This window comes from Thamnophis sirtalis, unplaced genomic scaffold (genome assembly GCF_051295495.1).
Source record: "Thamnophis sirtalis isolate CommonGarterSnake01/CBP01778 unplaced genomic scaffold, rThaSir2_p1.2 scaffold_3, whole genome shotgun sequence".
Lineage (NCBI taxonomy): Eukaryota > Metazoa > Chordata > Lepidosauria > Squamata > Natricidae > Thamnophis > Thamnophis sirtalis.
The window spans coordinates 75,477,446-75,498,889 of NW_028261383.1; the positions used below are offsets into that span (position 1 = coordinate 75,477,446).

The window sequence follows — 21,444 nt, forward strand, 5'->3', positions numbered from 1 at the left end:
GAAGAAGAGAAAGTGCAATGAAACAAGGCCATTCCTGAGGTCACCTAAAATCCTGGCAAAGCTGATTGGGGAGTTTTTCAAAAGCTACTCTTGAACAGCAGGTAGCCTAGAATCTGACTCCTAGTTTTACACTATGAAGTACACTATGCTACTAATATGTGATTTTGGATTTTTCCTTTGCATCCCTGAATCATCTTTATTCTTTCTGTCCCTGAATCTTTAACATTTAAAAGCTATTGGGGGAAATGCTAATTTAAAAAGTATTTTTCAATGCTCAACTTTCCACCTTAAAAAAATGAAATGGTAATATAACCATTTTTTTTTCTCATTCTCTGACCTTGACTTAGAAAACATTTCTTGTAGCTTGCCAAGCTATTGTTTTTCTCACCGTTGAGTAGGGCCTACATTTTGAAATACAACAAGCAGATGGACACAATTTCTAAGAAAGAAGCCTTAATGGGAGACAAATTTGAACACCTCTTCAACACAATACTGTAATTGGAGATTCTGTGAAGAAGTATTTTCCTTGAAGAAAATACATGTGTGACTTGCTCAAATGCATTCATCTACTTCACCATTTCTCTCCTCCTGAATAAGTGAAAATTGAAAATATTCTATTTTGCTGGTATAGGGCAAACTTCCTATAGTGCCAAAAAATGCCAAATCATTCAGAGTGCCTCATGGTGGTTACAATGTAGTTCTAACTGCTTCACAAATTGGTCCAAATGGCTCACTTCAGAGGGGAAATTCAGCAGGTTCTGACCGGTTCTGGAGAACCAGTAGCGGAAATTTTGAGTAGTTCGGAGAACCGGCAAATACCACCTCTGACTGGCCCCAGAGTGTAGTGGGAATGGGAATTTTACAGTATCTTCCCCCAGGAGTGGGAATGGAATGGGGCTTTTGCAGTATCCTTCCCCTGCCATGCCCACCAAGCCACACCCACAGAACTGGTAGTAAAAAAAAATTGAATTTCACCACTGGCTCACTTCAATTCTGAATTCAGCCAAACATGATGCACAGGCCACAACACATAGCTAAGTTTGGCTTGTCCATTTATCAGCATTTTACCCAAGACCCCTTGGGTCAGGATGTAGTCTGAAGATTTGAAAAGTCAGGAGATTATCTTCAAACTCACAAATGACAAGTAACTTCATATACGGCATCTGCAGTTTGGAAGAGAGATGTTCAGGTACTGCTGAACTCCAATTCATCACATGATGAACACTGTACCTGTGCCAATGAACATGACATCGTAATGCCCATCCTCAGCTTCCACGCGGTCCACTACTAACTGCCGTAGGCGATGCTGCAGGTTGGTTTTCACCAGCACAGGCTGCCGTTGTAGCGGATACACAGATTTGCTCATCAGGGGGTGAGCACGTGCAAATTGGAGTACCTCATCTGGGTAGTCTTTGGTAGAGGAGTACTGACGACTTGGCTGATTGGTGGTTTTGCTGGGGCACTAGGAGAAAGGAAATAATTTTAGCAAATAGCTCTGTTAATACTATTTATTAGGAATGAAAGCCAACTCTTTCCCACATTTCATTATGTTCCTTGATTCTTCCCATGCTTGCAAAATTTATTCCAGAAGTTGAGGAAATTGGGTTTTTTTTTGTCATTTCCACTGACATGAATAGTTCTGGCAGCTTTAGATAATCACACAAAACATCATTTTGCATGTCATTTTTTAATTTCTTTGTTTTACAGCAAATTGCTCTTCCTATACATTGTTCCTTTCTTTTCAGGAAAATCATCAACTTTATTGTTATACTTACAACTCCTGGCCTTGGGTAAGGCACCTTGCCCTCATAAGCTGCCCATTGATGATCAGGACCATCTTTATGAGCAAATGGTCCATTAAAAACCTCCCAGATGTCTGCCATACGATAGACACAGATGGCGAAGCCTTGGAAGACATTGCTGTAATGAGAAAAAATTACTCAAATATTGCTTGTAACACAAGATTTAAATGTCACTGAGATTTGCTTGTTATCTCTCTAGGCTGCAATTCAGAAAGAAAAAAAAGATTTTAGGTAAATAAATGTCTAGAAGATTACAGTTGTTTGGAAAAAATAATTCATACTGTATGGATCCTACTGAAGTTAACTGAAGAATTGGGAGAAAAGCAAACTACCATATGTTGAATATACAAAAAATTATAAACTTATTATTAAGGACATTTTTAAAAGATTCACTGTTAAAAGTAACCAAAGACAGAACTACAAGCTACAGATGGAAACATCTTACCTGATGGTGCTAAACAGTGCATAGACTTCAGGATTCTTGCCATCTTTAGCCCTCAGAAGAAAGACGTCCTCTGTTGAATAATGGATGATCGAATGAGTTCTGTAACTGTTCTGTCAATATACTCACTCTACACAAACGTTTTTCTAAGTGTTTTTTCTAATATCTTTGCTGGTTCAGGAATTCTGGGAGTCGAAGTCCACAAGTCGTTAAAGGGCCACAGTTCCCCATCCCTGGCCTAGAAGATATTTGTGCTGTCCATTTTGTTTCACTGCTACTAATTCCTCTTAACTACCACTGCCCAATCTAAAAGAAAATTGCATGGCATCACACTCTAGCATAGGAACACAAACTTTTCCTGAAGTGAGAGTTGTGCTAGTATGTGGGTGCTATGCTGGAGAAGAGGATCCATTCCAAAAGTTGGGCAGTTGGGCAGAGCCAGAATAAGACTACAACTGATTTCATTTGCATGTCATTAAGCATCATCGATATGATTACTCTTCATCCATGCATTTAATAATTTCCTCTTTCTCTTATACCAAAATTTATCATTTTTATTTGGAGGTTGCAGACACATTTGGGGGCGGGGATGCATAAGGCTGTGGATCTCAGATTATGAATTCCTAACACAAGCATTTATCATTGACTTTAAACTCCCAGTGATTTTTGATCAAGCACTGATCAAATCTCCACTGACTTAGTTTTACGATTGGTATAAAATTAAATGTCCCTGGTCATTCTAACAACCCCATACTATAAATATAAATTCTTAATCCTCTACAAACCAACCAACTGTGATTATGGAATATAAGTCATACCCAGTTCATCAAAGTGTGTGTCAATGCCATCTGGTCCTGGGACGGAACACACAAGACGGGCTTTGTTGAAAGTGCTCCATTTGTTGACCAGCACTCGTTGTCCACCAGCATCATTCTGGTGAAGAAGAAAAATAAATATTGCTCAGAAATGAAAGCTCTCTGACAGAGTGGCACATAAATTTTTTGAACCTTCTGAATTGGTAATATTTTGGCATAAATATGGCTTAAAACATGATCTTTCTCTACACAACTCCTGAAATAAGATCCTGAGGAGCTGGTTGAACAAACAAATAAAAAAAAACATTACATTTGTTTATTTATTCATTGAAAGACTCTAGAAAGAGTGCAGAGAAGAGCAACAAAGATGATTAGGGGGATGGAGGCTAAAACATATGAAGAACGGTTGCAGGAACTGGGTATGTCTAGTTTAATGAAAAGAAGGACTAGGGGAGACATGATAGCAGTGTTCCAATATCTCAGGGGTTGCCACAAAGAAGTGGGAGTCAAACTATTCTCCAAGGCACCTGAAGGTAGAACAAGAAGTAATGGGTGGAAACTGATCAAGGAGGGAAGCAACGTAGAACTGAGGAGAAATTTCCTGACAGTTAGAACAATTAATCAGTGGAACAACTTGCCTCCAGAAGTTGTGAATGCTCCAACACTGAAGGTTTTTAAGAAGATATTGGATAACCATTTGCCTGAAGGGGTATGATGTTTCCTGCCTAAACAGGAGGTTGGACTAGAAGACCTCCAAGGTCCCTTCCAACTCTGTTATTCTATTCTATTCTATTCTATTCTAAAGAAGTGTACTCTTAAACATGCTTTCCCTCTCCCCCAAAAAGCAACAGGACTGTATTTCCTTGAGGAGGAAAAAGAAGACATTTCGCTACTCCTCTAAGAAGCTTCGTTGGTTCTGGCAGGATGGTGGGAGCTATAGAAGTATTAATTCTCACAGGATGGAGGTGGGGTGTTGAAAGGATCACATTTCTTTGCAGTCTTCTGGTTGTTAGCATTTTCCCTGAGAGTTCTTGAGGCAACTTGGGGGTTTATCTGCTCCCTCAGGGTCATCTGTATCAGAGTACAAATGGGAATGGAATTTTCTTGGAACTACTATCATGTATTTGAGCTTTCCCTAGGCAACATCTCTTTGTCCTGTCCCCCAAGGTCTTCCGCTTCTCCCCACTTCCTCATTAAGAAGGAGAGGAGCCATTGGTGGCTCCTTTTATACTTTAAATTAATTCCTACTTGGCCTTAGCCTATGGCCAGCTCTTGTCACAGTTCTGGGAGAGGTCAGGAGGTGGTAGTCCAGAAACAATCCTGTGTCATGGCTCAGATTTGGTGAACTCTTTTTCCTCCAGAAATTCACAGGCTGACAACCATTTTATTTGAATGGGCTTTGGAGAAGTGATTTGACTTTATTGGTTTTGAGATTTTATACTTTGTTTCATGGAGATAAGGAATTGGGCAGTACAGAAATGTATGTAATAAATGAAAAAAAGAACAAACTTGGAGTGACAGACATTAAGAAGAATGGAAAGGAATTTTAAAACCAGATAGGAAAAAGGGGGAAATTTTAAAAAAAAGAAAGACAAACATATACTGTATAATGTTAAAAGAAAAGGGACACTGATGTCTCATCTAACATTGTAAACTCTAATTCTACCCATAAGACCTGAGTTTTGATAATGCACATCCAAACAGACGTAACTTGTACTTATTCTACACACAATGTTACTATTAATTATTTTGTTTATAATTAAGTGCTCCCTTGAGAAACAGAATAATCCTTTCCCACACACACACACACTTAAAATGTTACACTCCAAGGAAAACACTGATAAGATTGATGTTAACAACCAACGTTATCATTTTGGGAAGTTGGTGGCAAGATTTTAAACTATATTTATTTCTCCCACCCCCAATAAACTTTAGACTTCTGACTAAAATAAATCTTGTTTCACCACAGGAAGCATAAAGAAGTAACAGTATACATACTAAAATTATTCTTTGCAACTAGAAAATGCAAAGAAAAATAATCCAACATCTCCAGAACCCCAGGAAAAACACAGAAAATCCTCATTCAGCCTACCCGTGTAATGTGACCCTACCTAGTTTTCATCACTGCCCTGCTCAATGTGGTTTTCGTTCTCCCTCCCAAATATTCCCGCCCACAAAAGACACACGTCTCTTTTTCTCTGCCATAGATGAACCAAAATAGACTCCAACTATCTTCCCACAATTACCAGCACTACATTTCAGGTATTGTTCTATGACAACTGTTCCTTTTCCTTCACAAAAGCAGCCCTTACAAAATCCAGAAATCCCTCTGGAATTATTGTAGATTAATACTCTCGAGTGACTGCAGCAATTTAACCCGGCCATTGTGTGTGTGTTTTGACTGCCAAAGAGGCAAAAGGACAAAGCCACAGTCTTAACTAAGCAGGGTACTTAACTCCCCCTTCCCTGCCCTTGATTTATCTGTGCCCCTGCCAACTCTGCAAATCAAATTAGATCCCCATCCTGGATGCCTCTTAAACACAAAATCCCTCTTTGTAGAAAGACTGGTTAATCTAGCAAATAATTGCTTCATCTCTATGTTTTATTGTTTATTTGGAAGATTAGGACGAGAACAAGGAATTCACAGCCAGCAGAATTAGTCTATTTGCATGGAAATCTGCCATCTCCATTTCTCTCTAGTCCATTGTAGTACAGTGACTTTATGACTTGTTACGGGGAGTTTGAATTATTGCAGGCAGGCGCCACTAGGATAATTTCCAGCTGACAAACACTTCTCCTCAACAGCTCTTTAGGCAGAGACACAGTTTTTTTTTCCTTTTCAATTTTTCAAAAGCAGTGATAGAGACTGAATCGTATCTTGCCCTTTAGGCTGGCTCTTAGCTTTGCAGAGGCCAAGCTCCGACTTCTGCTTCACAAATATGGCAAGCCTTTGAATTGCTAGCTGTAGATGTTTCCAGATGTGTTTTTAGAATGCAGGCACGCTGCCTCAAAGGCAAATATTTAGAGTGCATTGGCTGATTTTCTATTTTGATACCCTCCCTCATTTTCCACTTCTTATTTAATGTAGCTTTCCTTTTCTCCTTTTCTTTTCTTCTTACATAGACACATATGCACGATCGAGAGAGAAAAGATGGTTGATTACTGTCCATCTATAACAGGCCTGTCAAATTGGTGGCCCACAGGCTGGATGAGTCACAAACATGCCACGCCCACCCCGGCTCCACAAAGGCAAAAAAAAACCATCCCAATACATCACAATATACATCACACGACATGATCGAGTTTGACCTCCGTGATCTACGAGGATTCTCTGGGAAAGTGTCTCAAATAGGTCATTTCCTGAGTAGATTTTGAATAAGCATCTACGCTTCCCTGTTCAGGTTTTTTTTTTATTTCTTTATTTATTTTTGGTACAGGTCCTCCACTTATGATCACAATTGACCCCAAAATTTCTGTTCTTAAGCGAGACATTTAAGTGAGCTTTGCCCTATTTTACAATCCTCCTTGCCACAGTTGTTAAATGAATCACTGAAGTTGTCAAGTTGTGAAGTGAATCTGGCTTCCCCGTTGACTTTGCTTTATCAGACGGTCACATCCCATAACTCACAAATATGAGTCAGTTGCCAACCGTCCACATTTTGATCATGTGATCAAGAGAAGTTGCAACAGTTGTAAGTGTGGAAAATGGGCATGTCATTTTTTACAGTGCCATTGTGACTTTGAACAGTCACTAAAGGAACTGTTGTAAGTTGAGGACTATCTGTATTTGCCCTACTCCTCTGGCTATAAAACATTAAGAGAGAGAGAGAGAATATACTGGCAAACATTTCATACAGAAGAACAGGAATATGTCTGAAGCATCCCGTAAAATAGGAACATGTGTGGAACACACCCAGGTTCAGGCCAAGCATCAAATGATGAATTAGAGAAAATTCTTTGCTGCCTGTTGTGCAGCATATTGGCTCATCTGGCAATAGCCCCTCTTTCCCTGATTTAAGAGACAGTAGACTGCTCTCCGCTTTAGTTGAATATAAACATTAAAAAATAGGCTCTCCTAAAATATGCTGTGAATAATCCAAATACATTTTATCAAGCTGTAATATGACAGACTGCACACCCCAAAGCGCCTTATGTACCACACCCACTCCGTAGAGTCTAGGGAGCTGAGGCTTAAAGATGAGGCTAGCAACGTATCAATATATCCCAGTATGGTAATAAAAAAATGGCAGTAAATTATCCAAATCGAGTCACAAATGAACTGGCCAGTTGGAGCCCAAGAGAAAGGAACCCTAGACTTGAACAAGCTTAACTTTCTGGATTTCAGTCTCTTTACACACGCATAGACAGCTCTGTCCAGCATTTTTGGCCTTCACTGTTGCCATGGAGCATCCATAGCTCTGAGATGTGGTGAGATAGAACAGTAGTACTCATTCATCAAAATGTTAGTGCTCTAGCACTGAGTGTAAGAACAGATGAATCCAAAGAATGAAGGGGGCAGCAGCTAAAGAAATGAATGTATTTTACAAAGTGCTCAACCAAAAGAATTGGAACTATTTCAACAAAGGATGAAATATTAGGCGGGGGTGTAAGACCCTCTACTTCCCCACTTGGTGGAGATGCTCTTTGACATTTCAAGTATACAAATGATGCTATGATGTTTTCTGGATACCCATTCCGCAGAGGGATTCTCTCTTAACGAGTAAGAAGATCTATCTGTGGGGTCACCAGGCGTTGAAAATGAATGATGGCACTTAACTGTAAAGGAACCAGCAGTCAAGAAATATGTCACAGACTGTCATTAGATGAAGGACTTGGAAAAGACATACAGATGCTGAGGTCTTCCCTGTGCTCAGTGGTGGGATTCAAATAATTTAACAACCAGTTCTCTGCCTTAATGACCAGATGGGTAGGCATGGCTCGATGGTCATGTGATTATGTGGGTGTGGCCAACTCAACGTCACTCACATCGATGGGTGCTTCGCCCTAGCTGTTACAATGTAATAAGGGTTAACCGGAGAGGCAGTTTCTGTAAGCAGGGCAATAAAGATTAGGCTAGGAACAACACCAGAATGTTTCCTTGCCTGCTTTCCTTACTGAATTAACCCTGTAAGTGGGGGCGGGGGAGGGAAACAAAATGAGATTTCTTCCAACAATCGGTTCTCCAAACTGCATAGAAAGTTAACAAGCGGTTCTCCCAAATAGGTGCAAACTGGCTGAATCCCACTAAGAAGCTGGACATTGTTGGAAGAAAAGTAATGATAGAAAATTCCCAACTATACCATGGGCAGCCAAAGAAACAAAATAAAACAAAACGAGATCATCAAACAAGTAAACCCAGACTTCTCACTTGAGCAATGACTTGGTTAACTAGTTCCATAGCTTTCATTAGAAAAGGTGAAGCTATCTGATACTGAGTCAAACCACCGGTTCTTTCAAAGGCAATAGAAATAAATCTGGGCAAATGATTATCTCAAGTCTCTACCAGGCAAGCCACTCAGAGTCTGCTGTCTGAAAAATGGAGATGCCAGAATTGAAATGTGCTTCCTACGTTTACCAGATGTCCCACCACTGAACCTCATCATCTACTCACCATTTTAAAGTCAATAAAGCACTGCCTTTCTTGTGTAAGGCATCCAATGTGGGCCCTATCATTAGTTATTAGAGGCAGGTACCAACATATGGGAGAGAGTTATTAAGGGAAAGTGTATTCCTCACAGTCTGCCTGCACTGTATCATCTAAGCTAACTTAGCTCTCCCAAAATGGCTAGTCAGTTTCTGTTCATTAAAATCTACTCTTTGTGAGTGAGATTCAGATAATTACTTTTTCTCAGACTATGTATTTTACTGTGAGTATACAGAATATTTCCATATGTTTATTTTTTTCCATTTTTTTAACCACATCTTTATTGCTTTTATAAGTATCTCAAGGCAATGAAATGGTTTTGCTTCCTAATCTACCCTATGGTTTAGATTTTCCTGGTGGCCTCTCACTCAAGTATTAATTCAGATTGAGCATTGCTTATCTTTTTGAAAGCTGCCAGATTGGTTAGATGCTGAATTTAATCTGGGATAACCCAGATTGATTGATTTACTTGTTTGTTTTAAATGGATAAATAAGTCAGGATTAATGGCATCTCAGAAACAAAGGATCTGATCCAGGTACACTGCCAATAGCACTTAGCAATAGCATTTAGACTTATATACTGCATGATAGTGCTTTACAGCCCTCTCTAAGTGGTTTACAGAGTCAGCCTATTGCCCCAAAAAATCTGGGTCCTCATTTGACCAACCTTGGAAGGATGGAAGGCTGAGTCAACCTTGAGCCTGTCAGGATTGAACTCCAGATTGTGGGCAGAGTAGGCCAAACTAGAGCATGTAATTTTACCTTTTCAGTTGCCCCAGTAAAGTACACCTGCCACCATCTTTGCTATCTTTTGGTGCCAAGTAAAAATATTTTTATTCTGCTTGCCTTTTAATAGTAATGCTTCTGTAATTTTAACGTTCTGCTGCTGCTGCTTCTTGTTACTGGCTTATTATTTTTATTCTTTATATATTTTATAATGGTTTAACTTTAACCGTAATATGTGTCTGAATGTATTAAACTTATAAATTGTTGAAATTGATTATCTCTCTGCATTTTTTAAAAATGAGTAAACTTACTTTAAGAAAATTTAATGTTGTACATGTGTATGTGTTTTACATATACGGCAGTGGTGGGTTTCTACCGGTTCGGACCAGTTCGGCCAAATTGGTAGTGGTTTGGCAACCTGGGTGGCTGGAATTGGCAATGACCCAGGCCTGCCACGTCCCCGAATTGGTTTTCTGAGCGGTGCCATAGGTGGCGCCATCTTGTTCTTCAGTTCTGCACATGCGCAGAACAATTTTTATTGTACTGCATGACATGCCCACAAGCAAACTGGCAGTAGTGGTTGCCGAAATTCACCCCTGATATACATACATAAAATCTTAAAATTTTTATATATATAAAAATTGCTTCATTATATTCATGAATATTGGCATGTAAAAATGTTCTGATTCCAGTTCTAGATTTAGCAAGGGGCTGCAGCTGAAAAGAACCTTTTTAGATAATTCATTTTTAAAAGAAAAACTATTCTACTACCTGCAAACCTTATGAAGAGAACTGAGTCAAGATAATTCAAAACCTTTTTAGTTGGGAAGAGATCCAATCCCAATCCCTCCAGGAACCTATGGAAACTTTTCTCTATTTTATTGGAGAAGCTTGGCAATTACCAAAGTTGCAGAGAATTGTTAAAACGGGCATTGGCTGGGACAGAAGAGGGAGGCTTCCAGTCTCAGAAAAGGGTGCAGGATTTTATTGTGATGCATCAGCTCTCTGCTTTCAATGATGGGGAATGCCATTAAGAGTGGTATTAAAAAGTACAGCTCAGTTAGGCTTCAGATCCAAATATAAGAAGGTGTTTTAAATAGTGGAGGGGGCCCTTCATATAGCACTTATCTGCAATTCCTTCAAACGACTATGCTATTTCCTGGAATAACACATTTGCTTTCCACAGCCAGTCAGTAATCCCAGCAAAGACATGTTTGGATTAAGGAGTTACATCAGTTATTACATATATGCTCACATGAGCTCCAAAGCACCGTTTTGGCTTCAAATCTGAAGCACTGTACATCCAGTGGTGGGATTCAGCCAGTTTGCACTACTGTGGGAGAACCAGTTGCTAACTTTTTGAGCAGTTTGGTAAACTGGTTGTTGGAAGAAATCATGAAGGCAGAGAACCGATTGTTAAATTATTTGAATCCCACCACTGTGGACATCCCTATTAAAAAGTAAGCTTATCAGTGCTCCAAAAAGAAAAGGTTCTTGGTCAGTGAGAACGAGAATATTAAAGAGCTAGGGATGTATTTGCAATAGATCCATTTTTCTCAGTTATTTCTATGGTTTTCTACATGAGACACATGTCATAAAATACAAAAGGGAACATTAAAGAGTTTTGTTAATGACCTATTACTCTAATTTATTTATGGTGTGCCTTCAAATCAGTTTTGACTCCTGTCCCTGCTGTCTTCCAGGCAAGAAGTGGTTTGAAGTGGTTTGCCATTGCCCATTTTCAGGGATGAGACAATGTGACTGGCCCAAGATCAGCCAGTTGCCTCTCTACCTAAAGTAGGACCAGAACTCCAAGTGTCTAGCCTGATGCCTTAACTATTACACCAAACTGGCTCTCATGTTACTCGAATGGCATAATCCATTACAATGCCATAGAAGTTCAGTGAATTTCAATTTATTTTACTACTGGTTTGCGCGTATGCACAGAAGCATCCGGCATGGATGGGCAGAGCTTGCTGCCACCACCACTACCGGTTTGCCTGATCCGGAGTGAACCGGCAGAAACCTACCTCTGCACCTTTCCTATTTCTACAATTAGCCTGTCTCCTTGCAGAGTAAGTTTTTCATTACATTACACTCCATGCATGCATGAAATAGAGAGATCTAGGAGGCAGAACTGAAACTGGCATCAAAATGGCTTTGTGGAACCATTGGCTAGAAGGAATTGCTTGCAGGAGAAGTATAAAAAGAACAGTTGAAGATAGAAGGGAGGAAGTGAAAACGGCTTGAACAAAAATATTTCCATTTGGAAGAACAACTGAATTCAAAAGCTTTAAAGTATTATCCCTTCCTCCCTTCCTGCAACACCACTCTCCCCACCGGTTACTTTTTTTTTGGGGGGGGGAGGGGAGAATCACAAGAAAGAAATCACCAGAAAGAAAAGGTCCATGTTCATAACTTGGCTGGAAAAGAAACAATTGTGTCAGGCAAGATTTATACAGCCTACAAGAGCCAGGCCCTACCAAAGAGGAGATCTTGATAGGAAAACTTAAGGCCAGCAATTTGTTCCAAGCAGACCTCCTCCATTACGTCACTCACTGCTCTTCTTTAGGAAGCAGAGGCAAGGGGACAGCAGGTTTAACTTCAGTACATACAGTATAAATCAGGATTTAGTTCAAAATAAACCAGAATTGAGTAGGCTCACCTAAGTTTCAGATACATTTGTCAACATTTTCTCTCCTCCTGTTTCAAAACATTTTATATCCTTTATTTATATATATATATATATATAAATATATATATATATATATATATATATATATATTCCATATATTTTTAGGTGGGTGATTACTGGAAGCCAGTGAACATGCTGTAAACTGAAGAACACTATCGGTAATGGTTTTCTAAACATTTTCCAGCTTTAACTAGCTGCATTTTCAGCTCTGGGTATTAAAATAACTCCGTTACAAATCCCAACAATGTTATATTACCCCATCATGAAACTGATCACAAATAAACAATTGTAGTGAACAAGGAGGGAGAAAAGACATTGCCACATAAAGCTACATAGCACGGCAAAGATATCAAGGAGTCTTTCAGTTACATATCTGCTCTTGAAAACTTCCTTCCTTTTTCATCATATGAGAGCAACTGCTTGGAACTTCCTTGCATGGAACACCATGAAACCTCATCTTTTGGGATGTAAGGCCCTTTGGTGAAAGGGAGTTTATAAAAGGAATGCAGAGGTCCTAACAGTGAGAAAAAATAATACAACATGAGAACCACATTGTCTCCTGCGGGCATTTTAATCTTGATTTGGGATTAGCAACGCATCCAACTTTGGCTATTTCACTTTTTGTATATTTATTTATTAATTAAATTGATATGCCATCTATCTCACCGCCGAGCGACTCTGAACACTTAAGTTAGTGTATAAATTCCTATTTGATCACCTATCCCATTCACCAGAACTCATACATAGTGATAGCATCTTCCTAAAATTCTTTAGTGAATTTATTTAGCCTCTTCCAAGTTTTCTGAGCTGGGCTGGACAACTTTGTTTAATTTAAAGCAGACAAGACCTCCATGATCAGAGAGAAACCTTTTAAAACGTTTCCATGTTCAGTGTATATGTAATAACATTGCCAAGTCCTAGAGGCAATTTTTGTTTACCAGCAGAGCTTAGGGCTTCAACGGTTACTACTTGATTTTCATTTGGACCCTTGGCTGCAGATCACACATGCCAATCCTTTCCCTGGAAAGTTTTTTGTTCCAATCTCCAGAGGCCATTTCTCTAGAGTCTAATTTGGTTCTATTATTTCTTCCATGTAAAATCCAAACTATCAATTCAGGGGTGCATTTTTAATAGAGAAGTTGAGAATTCACACAGGGTCTTAGAAAGCAAAAATGAAGCTGAAACATTTCTCCCTTCTGGTCAGAGGTGGTATTCAGCCAGTTCTGACAGGTTCTGGAGAACCGGTAGCGGAAATTTTGAGTAGTTCGGAAAACTGGGAAATAGGCTGCCCTTCACCCACTGCCTCCCTGTCTCCCAGGTTGATCGTCTTTTGTTGCCAGGAGAACGGAGATGGAAAGCAATGGGGTGGGGAGGGAATGGAGTTTTGCAGTAATCTTCCCCCAGGAGGGGGGAGGGAATTGGGTTTGCGGTATCCTTCCCCTGCCACACTCAGCAAGCCACACCATGCTCACCAAGCCATGCCCACAGAACCGGTAGTAAAAAAAAAATTGAATCCCACCACTGCTTCTGACGTGGAAATCTATACATTGTGGGTGCAGGTTTTGGTCTAACCTCTGCAGTTTCTGCATAAAAGAAAGCAGTGTCATTTAAGCCCAAAACCTATGCAGCACCATTTCTGCCATTGATACCAGGAAAGGATACATCTTTAAATATTTTTTTTAAATTAATAAAATCAATGTACACATTCAGGTATTCTCATTTCTGGTATTCTCATTTGATTCACAGAAAACAAGTAATCAAACAGACTGAAGGCTATTATTGCTTAACAGTTTTCATAATAACTAGCAATGCCATAAATCACAAAATGGTATGCCCTTGTGCTATAAAGTGGCCTTGTATGTATTAATAAATCTCTTTAAACTCACCCGTGATATATAATTAGGCACCAGTCAAAGACCAAATGATCCATTTCAGTTGTGCGTAAAGATGTCAACTGAGTCGTTTATATTTATGATTTATTTATTACATTAATTTATATACTGTCTCCTTCTAGATCTCTAGGCAGCTTGCAATAACATCCTCAAAACACATTACCATGTATCACTAAAACAACAGAGGGGCAATAAAAATAAAATAAAGACACATTATATGGCCTTTATCTTCAAGTACCATACAATTATTCAACTGCTTCTCCTGAATTAAATCCCAAAGGCCAATAAGAGCAGCAAGCAACCACTTCACAGGGGATAAGCTCTCCCAGGACCTATAGATTTTAAAATATGATATCCAGAGCTGCAAGCTGCTTTTTTTTTTTAAGATCAATACCAAGGGGCCATCATTATGCCCGGAAATGACCTGAGAAACTCACCACACAGATTCTACCCACACGGCTGAAAATAGCATGCCCTTTGCTGTCTGACTCTGCAGCTTTCTCCGTGAAGAAGAAGTAGACTTTGTCATTGTCCCGATCATCATTCTCTGGGATCATATAAGCAGCAACAAATTTGGGAGCTGAGAAAAAAAAAGAATCATTGATTAAGAAAAAAAAGGTCCCCAGAAGCAGTTTGTAGCTTGGTGCTGGTCCTAAAAGTTTAAAATCTTGGCAGATTCTGTCTTGGAACAGTTAATGAAGGTTATTGCCAAGAGAGATAACAGATAAGTACTCTTCTTAATAAAACTATACGGGGTTAGTTATATAAACACTCCCCCATCTCCTCCTCCTTCCCCATGTACAAATTTAGAGTGAACATGACCTCCATTTCACCTTTTTTTCCCCCCATTCTTATTTTTGTGGACAACGCTCCCTTTTTCATTGATTGCTGTGTACGTTGTATGGGTTTCTGTCAGTCACTTTTCTTCTGACTATCTTTGAGCTTTGCATGAGGCCTTGTTTAATCCCCTTTGCACCCTTGTCATGATCCAGTGCACAAAATTCATACCTATTTCACATACCTATTTCATTGTTTGCCTAAAATGAAGCAATCCCAACTTCTCTAAGACTGCATATTTACATGTTCACTGTGCTTTTTGACTTGGTAAAGAGTCGTAATTTTTCCCTACCGTTAAGCAGCCTCTGGTCCATCTCCGTACGTAGAGAAGAGCGATGTCCCATGGTCCGGAAGATCACAGAGTCCCTGCCCAAGAAATCGGCTGTTAGCCCCGTATACAAGTCTCCACCTAGGGAATAAGTTCAATTAAAAACAGTAGCTGTTTGTTCACAAGTTTTGTATTTGTTAATAATAATTAATAATAAAGGCACCAGCACATAGAGACGCATCCCATTATGTTTAAAGAAGATCGTGAGTATTCTGATTGCCTGATAACATTCATAGTTGGTTCAAGGTGAGAATGGATAACTTTTCTAAAGCCATCCATTGTATTTATGGCAGAGGTCGGATCTAAACAGGAGATTCCTTGGCTGCCATTCTTGACAAGTCTGTTCTATCAATTCTCAGGGTCTTTCTAGATCAGCCCTTCATTATGCAGCAGCCCAAGGGAGCTGATGGAGAGGGAATTCCAGATGATTTCATCTACCATTTTTAATCCTCCCATCTGTTCCTGTTACTTTCCCCATCATTTTTCTTACCATGGACAATTCATTATCAGTGGCAACACTGAAATGTATAGCACAATTTTCATGTGAGATGTGGAAAGAAAATAACTGAAGCACGGGGAGGGGGGGCAGTTGTCCCTGGAGAGAATGAATGGGGGTTTTGTAGCTGTCTTTTCTTTTTCTTTTTTCAAATTACGTGGACTCAAAATCACACTGAAGTTCTAAATACAGTTACAGTTTACTTTATTGATTAGCCCTTGGGCCAAATGCAGAGTTCCAGAGGAAAAAAATCTGATAAGAACAATTTAAAGTTCTAAATGAGTGTGGCTATACTGAGAAGGAGCAGGCCTCACATCCATAGGGAAAACCCATCAACATAATAGTCTTTCAAAAGTCAAGCCAGTGTTTTTCAACTTTAGCAATCCTAAGATGTGTCAATTTCGGCTCCCAGAATTCCTCAGTCTTAAAAGTTGCCAAGGTTGAGAAACACTGGGTTAAACAATCCTTGTCCTTGCTCTGCTTTTTGCCACATATTCCACTGAGCACTAAAACATGATTTAAATATAAATTAGGAAATCGAGAGTAGAAGAAGTAGCAGTCTTTTATTTCAGCAAAACAGCAACTGTTCTCTTCCCCAACCATACTGCTAGATGTAGCTCCTACTTTCTGGATTACTCCAGAGGTGGGTTGCTGCTGGATTGGCCCAAATCGGTAGAACCGGTAGTAGCGGTGGCTGGAGGCTCTGCCCACCCACCCAGACGCTTCTGCGCATGCACAGAAGCGGCATGGAAGCGCGCCCAAACTAATAGTAAAAAAATTAGCAACCCACCTCTGGATTACTCATGTTGCACTCTCTCCAAAGCTCTCAGAACTTGTCCATTTATAATGGTAGTTGAGAAAACACAACAGAACCCACATCTATTATTGAATCATAAATTCAGCAATTGCCTGGACGGATTTTACATAGAAATTCAAAAAAGACCTTGGAGAAATACAGCCTCAATAGTTTATTATGTTTTTGTCTTTGTTGAGCTTTTTAATTCTGTTCATTATTGTTATTGGTTTTTTTTTTCATTTTGTATGCCACCCAGAGTAACAAACAAAGGCTTTCTAATACATCCACTTGAGAGACCGCCTGCTGCCAATTACCTCCCAAAGACCCATTAGATCGCACAGGGTCAGCCTCCTCCGGGTCCCATCCACTAGCCAATGCCATCTGCTACGACCCGGGGGAGGGCCTTCTCTGTTGCAGCTCCGGCCCTTTGGAACGAACTCCCCGCGGAGATTCGGACCCTCACCTCTCTCCCTGCTTTCTGAAAAGCTGTTAAAACCTGGCTGTGTCGGCAGGCCTGGGGTTGATGAGTTCCCTTCCCCTCTCGACAGGTGTGGTTGTTGGTCATTTTAAATGTCTATTTTGTACTTGTATGTTTCCCTTGCCCGTTTAAGTTGTTCGCTGCCCTGAGTCCCTTTTTGGGAATAGGGTGGCATATAAATAAAATAAAACTTAAACATGCTTACAGACAAATAACCTAAGTTATTGATTCTTGAGCAGAGTGACCAGAAAAAGCCTGGAAGAATGGAACTGAATCAAATTCTCTCTGGGGAACAGAAAATTGCCAGGCAAGTAAGCCTATAAGATCAATTCTTGGGAATTCCACCTGAGATATTGCATTTGTTCAATTATTTCCAGCACTTATTTGCTGAATGTCTTAAACAGTAAACTAAGTAGCAGGAAAAATAATATACACATACAATAATAAAACAATAAATATCCATGTGCAGCTAATAGGATACAAGATTCAGATTAATTTACTTTGGCACCTACCAAAAAATGTACTTGCAAATGCTCGATTAGGCTCATGTGGACATCTGCCCCGGCCACTTTCTATACTGGTTGGATCCATGCTGAACATGTGCTGGGAAGAGAAACAAGGGGGGGTGGGATTAGGTGCCCACATCAAACTAATAGAGCCAAAGGAAACGTGGAAGTGTTTGTGTGATAAGAATGAAGAGAACCCCAAAAGGCTATGTGTAAGGAAACCCTTGTCATGATAGCAGAGATTCACCAAGAGGAAGTAACAGCGTTTTTTTGTTCTTAATGTAAGCAAAAATCAAGTTACTAAGACTGATGTTCATCCCATTATAAACCCTATGGCTTTCTCAGTGCCAATAGATCTTGGAATGTTTACATCTTTATGAATTAAAAGTCGCAATAGAGGTTAAGGAGAAAATGACTTGGGTTTAAGAACTCAAGAGACGAGAGGGAGGGAGGGAGGGAGGATTCACAAAATGCTGACTCATCTGTTCAAACAAGCTGACGTTTGATTTTAGTACTGTCTGTTACTGTTGTTGGTCAATGACAAAATAAATGATGGCCAAGCTCACAATATAGGAAGGGAAAGGTCACAACCAATCCTAGAAAGGCATTAAATGTCCTTGCCATGGTTAACTCTTTGGTAAAATGTTGTTGGTGGGGTCTTCACTATCCTGTTTAGTTTCAAGAAATACCCCCTCAGCATAATGAAACTGTGTTTTTTGAAAATTGTAACGCTGATATTATTTCTGCAATATTTGAGTGTTTCTCTGGAGTCATCTCCTTGGCTGCACAAAGCGATCTCTTCAAATCACCTAATTGTGGGAGCTTCATTCAGGCTTTCCCCACACCCACACTCGAGGCGGAACACAGGGCTCAGATTGTGTTTCTGCTTTGCATGGCAAACCAGGGTGATGTCAATCTGAACATGTGGGGAGGGCGTTGCATGAAATGAGAAGTCCAAGTGATCATCCCAGGGGCTCATGATAAACAGCTGTGCTGAAAGGACTCTTTCTCCCACAGGCTTGGTCATAAAAGCTTCTGAAATTGCCAGAGCCAAGAGGGGTTATGAGTTGAAGTTGGGCGACCTTCCTGCTTAGGCCAGCTTGATTAATGAGGAAAGGACACGAAATGCCACCCACAGATTTTATATCTGGTTGTTGATCGGGGTGTTTTTCATGAGAGGCCAATGGGTCAAATGGCTGCTAATTGGTCTTCACTCTTGTTTAGTCTTGATTTTATTTGTATTAGTCCTTTACAGAGCTAGACTGTAGTTTTAAGATAATGCAAAATTTTATTAATATCTTATTACACCAAAGGTTTTATAATTTATGTATATATAGAAGGGTGTTGCATATGTGTGTACACACAGAGAGAGACACAAAGACAACCAAACATTTTTCAAGAAATAGCCTCCAAAGCTTCTAAGAGATTGAGCTAATAATGGATATAGGTTTCAAACAAACAGAATGATTTGGTCCTTCTGGTTGCAAAAATTTTGAACAATGTGATCAATAGGTGCAAATTACAGAGAGTAGATTATTTTCTACAATACTGCTTCCAGACTAGTGATGAGATTCATTTTTTTTTTTTACTACTGGTCCTGTGGTCATGGCTTGGTGGGCATGGTGTGGCTTGGTGGACGTGGCAGGGGAAGCTTCCTGCAAAATCCCCACCTCCTCCCGATCAGCTGGGACTCGTGAGGAAAGAATAGATGGGGATCTATTCACACACACACCCCAAAAGTCCCTAAAGATAGCATTACCCAAACACAAAATGATTAGTTCGGGGAACATAATCAGTTACAAAGTATGAAAATATCAGATGGATATGTAGGCTCTCTCTCAGCAGATGATTTCTGCTAATTTTACCTCATTCCTGAGCAGATGTGTATAGGCCAAAGGTCCAGATGGCAGCCATCCACCATTTTTGCTTTTAGAAAAAGATTATGGGGCCTATTTGGGATCCAAAGGCATTTTTGAAAACTAAGACAACACTCGAGACTGTTGTTTCATTTCATAGCAGAGTTATTTACTAATTTAAAAGATGTCTTTAAAAATGTGAGAAACCACAAGGGAGGCAGGGAGGTTTAGCAGCCTCCATAATAGATCTCAAGTTCCAAAGGAATCCATCCTTAGAAGCTACAGTACTTGTAGCTCATATCGCAGATATCCTATATATGCCTGTATTTGTGCTGTCCCCCAAATATGTTAATGTAGACCATTATACTGGACTCACTGGAGAAGAGCCTAATGCTGGGAAATATTGAGGGCAAAAGAAGAAGGGGGGGGACAGAGAATAAAGTGGCTGAATGGAATCACTGAAGCAGTCTGCGTGAGCTTAAATGGACTCCAGAGGATGGTAGAGGACAGGAAGGCCTGGAGAAATGTTGTCTATGGTGTCATGATGGGTCGGATACAACTTAACAACTAACAGCAACAACAGGCTATTATACAGTTGCGATTTCACTGCTTTTTATAGGTTATTGCCTAGGTTAGGTTATGAAACATCTGCAGGAAAACAATGAAGCATGGAGAGCACCTTCTTCTTTTTTTAATCTGTCCCCTTCTAACATTATTTCGGCTGTAAGTACATTTCGGAGTGAATAAACATGTTACAGATGGAATATAAATGGGGTTTAGTTTGGTTTGTTTTTTTAAAAAGAGAGCAGACAGGAAAACAGGCAGAGGAAGAAAGTAGGAGTTAGATATGAATGGAGCAATGCACTGATCTGCTTGACAGCTTAATATATCCTACATTCACTTCTTAAGAATGCTGAGAAGGCTGGACAAATTCCACAATGGCAGTTATGTTTAGTTGCAACAACAAGCAGGCTAAGTGCACTGAACTGAGAAATCAAGGATTTGTTTTTCCCTATCTGAGAAGCATAATTAAGCACATAAATCAACCTTTCCAAACTTAATACAAGATAAGGCATTTAACACAAAGAATTGCAAACCTAGTTACTCAAGTCTGCATTGATTCCTTCTTGGAAATGGAAATATCAGGGTTTAATCTTTCTGCATTAAGTGAGCAGACTAGTACACATACAAGAAAAGCTCTGCTAAAACAATCAAAGGCTTGTCCAGTCTTCTCTATGATTTCAAGAGGTATCTGTCAGCTAATGTAACAAGATGCTGGTTTGATTAAATCTTTGTCTGATCCAAAAGAGGTCTGCCCCCCCCCCCACTTTTATTTGCAAAACAGATGGGGTGGAATGATTGAAACATTGGAATGGAACTGGAAGGCATGGGCTCAGATCTCACTCAACTGGGACACCATGGGGCAGTCACTGCTTCTCAATCTTGTAAGGATCAATGAGGGAAGCCTCCTTCTCCAAGAAGCTTGCCTTTATTTTATAGTAACAGGGCGTGTGTGGATGCTATAAATATAAGAATGAATAAAATAAAAGATTTTCCACAAGAGAAGTAAGGGCTTGGGAACTCTTGCCTCACCAACAAATCTTCCTTTATCTCCTTTATTTGCTTTATATTCTACCTTTATTTTTTTTTGCAGCTCATCCTTCTACTCCTATTTTCCATTTTCCAATCTTTCTGTGAGTTGGACTGAGAGACAATGACTGACCCAAAGTCACCCAGGCAAGTTCAATAAATAAGGGAGGTCTAGAGTTCAGGGTCTGTAGGTTTCTATTCCAGCATCTTAGCTACTAAACCAAATTGGCTTCCCCCAATTAAAGAAGAAGAAGAAGACCGGCTCAAAGAAACATTTTACAAACAAACAATAGTCACCACCTGCCACCCCAGGAGAGATATTGTGAGTCGCAATTGCTCTTAATAGAAAAATCTCCATCCTTCACTATAGTACTTATATATGGTCTGCCTCAGATGCACGTTGTCTCCTTACCTCTCCTCTGTGTCCCACATAGATGAAAGCACAGACGGGATGAAAAGCTCCAGTCCCACAAGCTAAGAGATGAGTCCGGTTTAAAGGATAAAGAACTCGGATATAGTTTGCACACTCCGTCTGGAAAAG

General features: G+C 39.8%; 1 protein-coding gene across 1 annotated transcript in view; it reads right to left on the bottom strand.

The window, feature by feature from the left end:
* Nucleotides 1-21,444, bottom strand: part of SEMA3G (semaphorin 3G) — a 93,923-nt gene that overhangs the window by 15,868 nt on the left and 56,611 nt on the right. The window contains exons 4-11 of the mRNA XM_087709202.1: nt 21,316-21,435; nt 17,464-17,554; nt 15,146-15,262; nt 14,454-14,596; nt 3,063-3,177; nt 2,248-2,317; nt 1,776-1,920; nt 1,231-1,462 (exon numbers count right to left, since the gene is read on the bottom strand). Coding sequence (XP_087565328.1) covers nt 1,231-1,462; nt 1,776-1,920; nt 2,248-2,317; nt 3,063-3,177; nt 14,454-14,596; nt 15,146-15,262; nt 17,464-17,554; nt 21,316-21,435 — 1,033 coding nt within the window. The remainder of the gene's footprint in view (nt 1-1,230; nt 1,463-1,775; nt 1,921-2,247; nt 2,318-3,062; nt 3,178-14,453; nt 14,597-15,145; nt 15,263-17,463; nt 17,555-21,315; nt 21,436-21,444) is intronic.